This window comes from Bemisia tabaci, chromosome 8 (assembly GCF_918797505.1).
Source record: "Bemisia tabaci chromosome 8, PGI_BMITA_v3".
NCBI classification, from domain to species: Eukaryota; Metazoa; Arthropoda; class Insecta; order Hemiptera; family Aleyrodidae; genus Bemisia; species Bemisia tabaci.
The window spans coordinates 9,303,707-9,315,749 of record NC_092800.1 but is presented as its reverse complement, the minus strand read 5'-3'; the positions used below and the strand labels follow the sequence as shown (position 1 = coordinate 9,315,749).

Genomic DNA, 12,043 nt, shown 5'->3' with positions numbered 1-12,043 from the left:
TTGATTTGAACCAATTTTATAAAAACCTCTTTCATACATGACTAACTTCATTAAAGAACAAACTTAACAATACTTAACAATAAAAAGTCTTATGGTATACGTAATAAATTATCGAAATTTAAACACTAGATTATAATAATTTATTCTTAATATTATGTAAAAATCAATCAATGTTATTTAGTGGCGCACAGACATAAAAACGTTATTTTAATGAAGTTCTTATTTATTTCAAAGAGAGCGTTTTCAACTTTGGTCAGAATAGATTAAAGGTGTGCGCCAGGATGAAACGGTGAGAAATTTTTCATTGAACGATGGCTGGCAAAAGATTTCTTTGAAGCCATCATAATGGATCGCAGAAAATCAGTCCTGCGTAACTAATAAATTTATGTTGTTTATTAGTAATATTAAGGAACCTGGGAGGATTTGGATTGGTGTAGAGTTATCGATAATACTAGCACACTAAATTTAAAGGCTTCATTGCACAATATGAGATTTCATTTCAATTGCGAACACAAGTCATGCAACCATCCAAGTCTGGTTTTCTTTCAAACTCACCTATAAGATGGTGCAAACGCAAGAGCAGTGATTTTTGAATTCAAATTCTCACTCGTTGTTCGTTTTCAATTGAAAAATTTTGCTGCAGTACTTCAGAATTTGACTCCAAAATTTAAAAAAATTGGTTGTTTGAATTGTCTCCAATCTGAAGCAAACTTTGTTATGGTCGTGTATTAATACATGCATAATTGCATCGAGAAAAACATTTCTCATTAAAGAAATATCTTACTGTTAGGGGTAGTTTCATCTTATTATCACAGGATTAGTAATATAATAACACTGTGGAGCACAAAAGATGATCTGCTTTGATTCCACTGTTTCTTTTTTTAAATTGACGAAATGAAAATAATATGAAACTCAACTTTTCGTTTTACCGCTTTTGAAAAATGAAAACCAAATGTTTCTTTGGTGCTCTCGTATGAAATTAATCAAGATAAGTCTGCTGCGACCGAGGCACATTTGAGCATTAATTTTGAGTAAGTAATAGGAATGTATAAATTTCAGAGACTAATTTGTAACCTTTTCTTTGTGCACAGAAACTGGAAAATGCGACGCAGAGATAAGAGAATCTGATTAAATGACAATACAAGGAAAAGCTCAGATGCAAACCGAAAAATTAACCGCGATAAAAAGACCAAATACAATAGTGAGCATATTTGTTTGAACATGTAATTCCGTACCATGAAACATGTTTTATCGCACAGAATAAGTTTGATGTGACGTGCTGAACATGTCAAAATCAACTTCAAAGTGAGTGGCAAGTACTCTTAAAATTTACACTAAAATCAGTAAAATTTCCCAGCTTCTAAATAAAAACCAGAATCATCATACTTGGTATCAATAACTCAATTTTTACCTTCGTACAAGACTGAGGTTCTTTTACTCGTGTCATAAGTCAATGTGCACTATTAGATTCAATAAATTTATAGCGTTTCTCTTTCAGCGCAAAATCAGCCATTTCAGGCCCTTTATAGTCGTCTTTGAGGTCCTTCTAAGGCGTAGGAGGTCGATTTATCTCTTAATCTCTGCTGATTCGCAATTCGAAGCCTCGGTGAAAAAGCCACGGTTCCACAGAGCGGGACACGGCGCGAGGTTTGTAGCGCAGCAGGTTTGCGCATCCAGGTGCACCGATTTCAAACTCGCCCGGTTTCATAGACGTGCGTGCGACGCAAATCATTTGTTGATTACTGCCGTGCTAAGGGAAAACACCGTATGAAAATTCGAGAGTTGCCAAATCTCCTCCCGTAAAACGTTTATTTTTAGGGATGAATAAGAATATGATATTTTATATTTTCAGGAACTTTGGGAAACATTGCGAACAAAATTGTCCTAAAAATAGAAGAAAAAATATTCTTAAGTTTGCCAGGAATTCTGTGTTTTTTCAGAGGTAATATGGCAACGCCTGAAGGCTCATACGAATGTTATCCTTAGAAATGCAGAGTAGTAACAGGATAAAAATCATCGCATTTGAACTAAAGTACCTTTATGGGGAGACTGTGAACACTGGGCCCAATGGAAGGCTTCGAGCCGAAAAATGGCAGCGCTTTATTTGGATTTAAATGATGGGAGGGAGTGGAGGGGGAGGGTCATCGCCAATTTTTGATGGTTATCCTCAACTGCACTTAAGCCGTAAAACTAATTAATACGTCGTAATATTGCATTTGAGCAAAGTTCTGGTTGCGTCGCAAATTAAACTACATTTTGAGTAATTTTGTCCTACGTTTACTTACAAAGTCCGTCATGCTTGGGCTCTAGGAGGCTCCTTTTGGTCTAGGATGGCTGAGCCTATCAGAGGTGGTAACCGCAGTCCCCATTTTCTCCCTTTAAAAATACTCTACTTCAGGCACGCGAATCTGCTGCCCGGCCGAGGGTGGCATAAAACGTAATGAAGAAACGGAAGATTGGCAATTTCAGTGAAATATTTAATGAAATATCACGGAGCTGTGATATATTTCATATTTTTCAGGGGCTGGAGTATGCAACCCGCACTCAAACACACAAAACTAGAGGAGAGTCACAATTTTTACATTTTGCGGAACATGAAAACTGCCGCACCAAGGAAGAACGCCGTTTAAACATTCGAGAGTTGCTGAATTTCCCTCGATGAAGCAGATATTTTTGACGAAATTTATCCATGTTTTTCCTCAAAATTTTTAGGTATTTTGGACTAAATTGTGTAAGAAATCGAGGAAAATATTTACAATTGTCTCAGTAAATTCGACCTTTAACGAAAGAAATAAGGCAACGTTTGAAGGCTCATACGGCGTTCTTCCTTGGTACGGCAGACAAGGAACCGGTATTTTTCGATATCTTTAATAATTTTCTTGTGTTTCATGAAATATTTCACGTGAAATTTCGAGATTTTATTTTCCATGAAATTTTGCCACCCTGCACTGAAAAAAAATCTCGGTGTATTTACCAAGAAAAGGGTAAAATTACCAAGATTTCAGGGTTCTATTTGATCCCAGTTTTTTCTCGGTAAAAGTACCATTATAGTGAATTGGTAATTTTACCGAGAAATTTCGGTAAAATTATTGAACTTTCTCTCGGTAATTTTACTGGACCTTGGTAAAAACCCCAATATTTTTTATCGACTGTGGTAGAATTACCGAGATAAAATGGCAAAGTTACCGGGAATCGATTACCAATAAAAGTGGTATTCTTACCTGAAAAAACAGTAAAAATACCGACTTTTTGGTAAGTTTACCAGTCTGTCTCGGTAAAATTACCAATAATTGGTAAAAAAAGTGAGATGGTAAAGGTATCAACGGACCTTGGTAAAAACACCGTGAATTTTTTTCAGTGATGGCCCGACCCGACCTCACTCGTGTCGTTCGGGTCCCGTGAAAGCGTGGCTTAACGAAGCTCGTTTAAGCCGCCTCCGCGCTCCGCCGGGTGGACGGCCTAGACAAGTCCGTTCTTGCGGACGGGCTTCTTGCCAGCGAGGAGCTGTTGAACCTGGTCCACGGTCTTGCCCTTGGTCTCGGGAACGATGAGGACGACGAAGACGAAGCCGATGGCGCAAATGCAGGCGAAGAGCCAAAACGTGACGTCCGTCCCGAGCGTCTTCTCCATCGGCGCGTACGACCGCGTCACCACGAACGTCAGCGTCCAGTTCAACGCCGTCGCCAGACTGCTCGCCAGACCCTGCAGTCAAAAAAAGTGAAAACATCAGAAGGAAAGCTCGATTGGGACCAAAGAGTACATAGAGTGCTAATAAGAAAGAAGGAGCTGGCGCCACTTCCCAAGTAGCAGTGATCGCGATAAATAGCGATTTTATCGCTTGGTTATCGCAATGGACCACTAGACAAGGTACTAATTTCAGCATTCTGATACATATTTCTTCACCAAAATTTCACGTAAAATACGCTGCGCAAAACGAAAATTACCGAAATCAACTCCTTCCGAAGATATTTAATGATTCTTGGTGCGGGAATTGAAACCACCCGCTCATGAAAACTCAATGCTTTACGTGATTCACATCGCGCGCTAAACGTTTATCATGAACGTCTCTGCGATAAATAAATCTGGCAACCTCAATCTTGATGCTTCGGCTCAGCTATAGCAAATTACTTATAGTTTGAAAAACACATGGTGGGAAATGAACATTGCTCGATTGAGAAGCTTGCTGAAACTTTTGTAGTGCGCGATTTGACTCACGTGGAGCTTTGAGTTTCTTGTCAGCGGGCAGTTCAAATTCCTCGTAATCAATGTGAAATAAAAACGTTAATATCTCCGTTAGGAGTTGTTTTCAGTAATTTTCGTGGCGCGAATCATATTCTGCGTGAAATTCTGAGTAAGAAACATGTATCAGAATGTTTCAGTTTGTACCTTGTCTAGTGGTCCATTATATCGGAGGCAATATATCGAGATGTTATCGCATTAAAAAGTGCGGTATATGGCGATTAAATCGCTACACATCGCAATTTTTGGTTCTGTAGTGTTCCTACATATGCCTTAGCACGATACCATGCCAAGTTTCCTTTCCATATCTATCTCTGTCCACCTATGTTAGCACCTTTTTTTTACCTTTTCAACCCCGCGCCAGGCGCCACCCTTGTCCGTGGCGTCGCGACCTCGCGAACTATGGCCGAAATCAGAGTCCGTTGGCTGCCTGGCCAAGGGATGATGATCATGAAGAAAAAGACGTGAAGAAACAGGTAGAGGAAGAATGCCAAGGTCGCAGAGCCGCGGAAAAGGAAGCCGCCTGGCGCGGGGGTGGAAAGGTGGAAAGGCGCTAAAAGAAAATAAGATGAAAAGATGAATAGGTGAGCCAGGCGCTAGGCGGCTAGGCTAGTGAATAGGGGTAGATATGGAAGAAGAAGTTCACGAGGTTGCGGCGCGGTGCGGCGCCAAGGACAAGGGTGGCGCCTGGCGCGGGGTTGAAAAGGTAAAAAAAAAGGTGCTGATGGACAGAGATAGGTATGGAAAGGAAACTTGGCATGGCATCGTGCTAAGGCATATCGTGATCAATTTGTGTCGATAAAATCTAAATTAAATCGCCATTTATCGCGATTTTTATTTCGAACATATCGCGATAAATAGCCTGTCGAGAAAATCGCGATTTTATCCCGATAAGATAGAGGATAACCGCTCAGATTTTATGATCCTAGCGATTTTATCGCCGATAAAATTGCAATATATCCCGATTTTTCCGTTGAAAAATGCTACTTGGGTTTTAAGCATTTTCCAGTCAACGGATTCCAGGACTTCTGTGCGGCGCTGGGCATCATTTTAATACACGATCGATTGTTTTCGATACACGGGCACCTTACCGGCAATAGATCATCCGATGTAAATAAAGAACGTTATGAATTATCACGTATTATACGTTGCCATTTTATATCGAAAATGTATCGACAAGGTGACCGAATCTCGGCGCAAATCGATCTTGGAACCCGTCCTGAACATGGAACATAGGACCAGAACATGACTCCAAGTCACTTCATCATATTACGACCCTATGTATTCTATGATTGAGACCAACCAATTTGCCGTGCTAAGCACAAACTCTGCTGCGCTAAGAAGAAACGCCGTATGAACATTCGAACGTTGCCAGATAGTATGTGAAAAAATATTTATTTTGGAATAAAAAAATTATGAGTATCTTTCCTTGAAATTTTCAGATATTTTAGATTAAGTTTCACATTAAACTTTCTGAAAAATTGGGGGAAAGAGATTTACAAATTTTCCTGGAAATTCGTATTTTATCAAAGGAAATTAGGCAACATCTGAGGGCTCATGCGGCGTTCTCCTTTACCACGGTAGATGACCATATAAACATTCGGGGACTATCGAATTTACAATTTAATACGATAAAACGTTTCTTTTTGAGGATAGTTATGCATATATTCTCTTTAAATTTTTAGATAATTTAAGTCTGATTACGAATAAAATAATTCGAAAAATTTGAAGAAAAATATTTACACATTTCCCTAAAAATTCATCTTTTCGAAAAAAATATGGCGACGTCTGAAGGTTCATACGGTGTTCTTACTTTGCAAGGAGGCAATATTCAATGTTTGAAATGACACGTCTAGACGTTTACTCATAGTAAAACTCGGTTATGTTATAAAATAATTAGTTCACGAGACAACGTTTCAACTGTCACAGAGAAACGAAGTATTGGAATAATTATTTCACCTCAGTCTTGTACTAGTACTCATGCATTAGAGCTCAAAAATTGTTTGACTCTAATGGAGATGTTGCATGTGTGAGGAATTCGCGATTTGACTGTTGCTTCTTATGTAAAAGTTCGTGAGAAATACGATGGTGCCACTGGTTTTCTCTGAAATCAACTCCCAAGCTCAAAAAAAGCTTTCAAGTTGAGGCCAAAATGGAGGGGATATCGGATATCCCACCCTACCCTGAGAGTCCACATCTACATCAAAACAAACTATCCATGCAAAGATAGGGAGCAAATACATTTAGGGTTGCCACTTTATTTGGGGACTCCAAAACTGAGAACACGGCAACCCTGCTAATGTATTTGCTCCCTATCTTTGCATGGAGAGTTTATTTTGATGTAGACGTGGACTCTCAGGGTAGGGCGGGATATCCCCTCCATTTTGGCCTCAACTTGAGAGCTTTTTTTGAGCTTGGGAGTTGATTTCAGAAAAAACCAGTGGCACCATCGTGTTTTTCGCAAACTTCTCCATGAGGATCAATGGTCAAATCGCAAATTCCTCACACATGCAACATCTCCATTGAAATTTTTGAATTCGTTGGCCTTGTTTTCCTCTGAAAATAGTGTGGACCCAGCATAATTTTACCATCGAAGAGTTTCATTACCTTGATCTCGGCCGCGAGGATTTCACCGGACATCATCCACGGGATGGGCCCCAGTCCCAGAGAGAAGACGACGATGAAGAGAATCAGACAGATGAGGGGGATGAAGCCGATTCCGCTGACGTCTTCGCCGCTGTTCTTCAGGTGGAAGTAGTAACCCAGGACACCCAGAGAGAGCGTGCTCACACCCAGCGAGATCAGGAGCAAGATCTTCCGACCGGCTTTGTCGATCAGTATCGAGGAAAAGAACGTTACGATTACCTAAGGAAACACAGGAGAAGCAACCAGATAATTAGAAAACACGAAAAATATGATTCATTTCCTGCCCTACCAAAGAAAGACATCACTGAAAAAAAAGTAGCTTGGATCAAGCATGATAATTCTTGAATTTGCCGCGAAGAATTTTCTTTATCTTTCTTTAAGCTGACTTTTTCTTGATTCAAGAAAAATAATGCTTGGGTTAAGCAAAAAAGTAGCTTATATTAACTAGCAATATTCTTGATTTAAGAAGAAATACTTCTTGGCGGCAAATTTAAGATTCTTTTTTTTCCAGTGAGTGTCTGTGAACAATGCTTCGGGAGAAAATCAACTTTGATTTTAGCTAGCGTTTTCCTTAAGACAGTTTCTAAACGTTCTTTTGAGGAAAATTCCCGACAAAACGTCAGGAGTCAGGACCCCCTCGCCGAGTAGCAGTGATCGCGGCAAGTTTCGATTTGATCGGAGTGTGTCGCGATTTTAGCTAGGTCGATTTATTGCTATATTGTCGGATAAAAACCTGGGATAAATCGTTATTTAATCGCATGAATTTGCTATAAAATCGCGATATTATCGCCATATTATAGCTGACGAAAAATTGTGATGAACTGAGATAAAATTTTGACTCTATCGAACGCAATTTTTTAGAGATAAAATTGCGACAAGATCGAGGATAATTCCTTAAGTGTTGATGATCCTAGCGATATTATCGCCAAAAATCCTAATTTAATTTCCAATTTTTGCGATTTTTCCGTTGAAAAATGCCACTTTAGGTTAATGCCTTATTATTGAGGAAAGGCGCGATATCTATGAACAGCGCTTGGGCAGAAAATCAACTCTAATTTTGGCTGAAAGAGAGTTTTCCCTAAGAGAGTTTCCAAACGTTTTCCTAAAGAAATATTCCGACGAAACGTCAGGACCTCCTGTTGTTTTCCGGAGATAATTTTCGGATGAAAATTTCCCAAGTCCCAAATGACAAAATCTTATAGTCTTAAATGGCGTCTTACAGATAATTTTCATGCGTATCCTCGTATGTATTTAAATTTTCGCTATTATTTTTTTGCAAGGATGGGATTTTAGAATAACGCCATGCTGGTAAATTCATGTTTCCTTGATAAAATGTGTTCTTCCCGAGCAGGGTAATATGTTTAGGAATAATTGGACTACGTTTTGCAATTCGGAACCATACTTTCTGGCTCAGTTAAGAAACAGCATATGTATTATTAGGAGGCATTTTTTGGTGAAAGGCGCGTATGAGACTCGCAATGTGGCTAAAATTGGGGAATTTTTTAAAAAAGTTTGCGGCAGATGAAATTTTTCACAGTTGATATACTTCCTTACAGCAGTATGAGTAAAACTCGGAGCAAATTCAGGAGAAAATTAGTAGAACTTCAGGATAAGTGACTTACAACTAGAGAACTACTTTGCACGATCTTAGCAGCATTGGAAGTCTCATACGCCCTTTTATCGAAGACAGCCTCCGTTGCAAAGTTTTGTCCAAAATATGGCCAACCTCATAATGTCAGCGCCGCACGCGCAACTAAAACCTACGCTGAAAAAAAAACTCCGGCCTTGGAAGCCGTACTTACGGGCTATCTAGACATACCGTCCGTGTTCCAGGCTCAGAGACCGAAAGTTCCGGGCTTAGCACCCGGAGCAATCGAAGCCACGACTCCAGCACCCGGATCAATCGAAGCCACGGCTCCAGCACCCGGATCAATCGAAGCTACGGCTCCAGCACCCGGATCAATCGAAGCTACGGCTCCAGCACCCGGAGCAATCGATGCAACGGCTCCAGCACCCGGAACAATTGGACTATATTTTGCAATTTGGAACTATAAATTCTAGCCCGGTATAAAAACAACGTATGTGCCATCAGTTTCCTTATGCACATAAGTGTTTTTTTCAGAAGAGCCAGAATTTTTAGTTCCAAATTGCTAAATGCAGTCCAATTGAAGCTACGGCTTCAGCACCCGGAGCAAACGCAGCTATGGCTTTAGCACCCAGAGCAATCGAAGCTATACGGCTCCAGTACCCGGAGTAATCGATGCAACGGCTCCAGCACCCGGGACAATTGGACTACATTTTGCAATTTGGAACTATAAATCCTAGCCCGGTATAAAAACAACGTATGTGCCATCAGTTTCCTTATGCACATAAGTGTTTTTTTCAGAAGAGCCAGAATTTTTAGTTCCAAATTGCTAAATGCAATCCAATTGAAGCTACGGCTTCAGCACCCGGAGCAAACGCAGCTATGGCTTTAGCACCCAGAGCAATCGAAGCTATACGGCTCCAGTACCCGCAGTAATCAATGCTATGGCTCCAGCACCCGGAGCAATCGAAGCTACGGCTCCTGCGGGCTGATTATTGAAATTGATCGACAAAGCTATAGACAAAGGAGACAAAAGAGTTATGGAGAGATCCTATTGGTGAAAGCGGGTGGTTGCAATGGACAAAGGAGGTAGGTAATAGACTAACTAACGGCAACCCACGAGAGACCCAACAGTTAGTCTATCATTTTCCCCTTAGTCTATGAGAGCCACCCATTTCAACCAATACGATTGTTTTATACCCCCTATGTCTTCTTTGTCTATAGCTTTGTCTATCAATTTCAATAATCGGCCCGCAGCACCCGGTACTTTCGGCCACTGAGCCCAGAACGGACGGTATGTCTATACAGGTAACTTTTTTTTCAGTGTAAGGATCCTAAAAAAAATTGGGCACACACCTGGATGGCACCGATGATAATACTGCAGATGGCCGGTTCGATGGTGCTGCCCGACGCCATGAAAATAGCGTTCATGTTGAAGATGACCGCGTTGACCCCGGACAACTGCTGGAAGACCATCAAGCCGAGGGCGATGTTGACGCTCTTGAAGGCGACCTTGGTGGCGACGAGGTCCTTGAAGGAAACCTTCGTCCGGGATGACTTGGCGATCTCATTCTGGAGCGTCTCGATCTCCTGCTTGATGTTGTACTTGTTGCCCCGGAGCCAGCGGAGGGACTTCTCAGCCGATTGCTTCTTTTGCCTCATGAGCAGGTACTTGGGCGACTCCGGCACGAACATGAACATGAAGAAGCCGGCGATCGGGATCAGCGCGCAGAGGATGTTCAACACGGCGAAGCGGACCAGGTAGCCGTACACGTACGCGTAGAAGATCCCGAGTGTGATCATCAGCTGGAAGTACGCGCCTAGGGTACCTGAAACACGGAGAGTTGGTACACTGAAAAAAAAAATCTTGGTGTATTTACTATGAAAAGGGTAAAATTACCAAGAATTCAGGGTTCTATTTGATCCCAGTTTTTTCTTGGTAAAATTATCATTTGTGGAATTGGTAATTTTACCGAGAAATCTCGGTAAAATTATTGAACTTTCTCGGTAATTTTACTGGACCTTGGTAAAAACGCCAATATTTTTTATCGACTGTGGTAGAATGCATGAGCTCCATTACAGCGCTTATAGTAATGGCCCGCATTTCCGACCACACCGAAAAAAAAATCTCGGTGTATTTACTAAGAAAAGGGTAAAATTACCAAGAATTCAGGGTTCTATTTGATCCCAGTTTTTTCTTGGTCAAATTATCATTTGTGGAATTGGTAATTTTACCGAGAAATCTCGGCCATTGGCTCACAAAAAAACAAAAAAATCTGGGGTGGGTCTGGAAAATCGAAAGTGAATGGAAGGGAGAGTGACGGGGTCGCGGGTGGGGGGGGGGGGTTCGACGAGGGTTGACTTTTGACATTGACCATCCGCCGTCTACCGTCCACCGTGACCGTGACGCCACTTGTCACTTGAAACTGGATCAAAATTTGACAAACGACCGACAAATTAGACGATAAATCTGAGAGCGGAAGAACAGGATAGAGACAACAAGTATGTCACCGGCTCAAAAGGCGTTACGAATCGAGCATGTGTCGCAGCCCTCAGATCCGTGGCTCTTGGGCCGCGTTGGGCTCGGCCTTTGGGCCTTTGAGTTCGTTTGACCGCGGGAGAACGTTGCCGAAATCCCTCTCATAAAAAACCTCGCCAGGGAAATTTTTTCCTAATCCTCCGCTCTGCTCGCTGACTATTGAAACTGATAGACAAAAGGAAAAAGGGACGAGTCGATTGTTGAAAATGGTTACGGTTGCAATGGACAAAGAAAATAAATAATAAACTAACTAACGGCAACTCACGAGAGACCCCATAGTTCGACCATCATGTTCCTCCGTAGTCTAAAAGAACCGCCCGTTTCAACCAACACGATCGTTTTTCCCCTTGTCCTCTTTGTCTAAAAAGCTTCATCTTTCACTCGGGCGTACACTGGAAAAAAAAAAACACATTGGATCTAGAGTCCAGACTCTTAAAAACATCGACAAGAAAAAATACTCTTAATTCAATCAGATTTAAGCTTAAATCAAGAACCAAGCCTCTTAATTTGAGCGGATTTCCTTTTGATTTAAGCTTAAATCTGATTGAATCAAGAGTCCTTTTTCTTGTCAATGTTTTCAAGAGTCTGGACTCTAGATCCAATGTGGTATTTTCCAGTGTATTTTCGCCGAACGGAACCAGCGACAGGTGGGAAATAAGGGGTGTGCTCGTTAGTTGAGGACCATGAGAACGAATGGGAACTATGAAGCGCCAGTGACGTCAGCGGCAACGAAGCCGTCTCCGTTGTAGCTCTCTCTCGACTGTAACTCATGAGCCCTGTCCAAGTGTCCACAACGCTATTTTCCCATTCCCACGGCTCATGAGTGCTGCGGCATTAAGTTGGCATATAGGTCCGTTTGACAGAATGTAAAATCCAGCTTTTCCATGTCTCCAAAGTGAATCACGCCCACTTCAACATCGTTTCTTATGCAGCTTTCTAGAGCACATCCCATCTTTTTTACTCGTCTATAGTTTTTTTTTGGTAGAAATACGTCCAATTCAGCATATAAAGATGAAAATTTGAATACCTACAGA

General features: G+C 41.2%; 1 protein-coding gene across 2 annotated transcripts in view; it reads right to left on the bottom strand.

The window, feature by feature from the left end:
- LOC109038730 (facilitated trehalose transporter Tret1) overlaps window positions 1-12,043 on the bottom strand; it is a 31,770-nt gene continuing 19,727 nt past the window's right edge. For both annotated transcript variants that reach the window (XM_019053902.2, XM_019053901.2), the window contains exons 5-7: window positions 9,827-10,299; window positions 6,847-7,104; window positions 1-3,702 (exon numbers count right to left, since the gene is read on the bottom strand). In XM_019053902.2, the coding sequence (XP_018909447.2) occupies window positions 3,460-3,702; window positions 6,847-7,104; window positions 9,827-10,299 (974 nt within the window). In that variant the 3' untranslated portion in view covers window positions 1-3,459. The remainder of the gene's footprint in view (window positions 3,703-6,846; window positions 7,105-9,826; window positions 10,300-12,043) is intronic.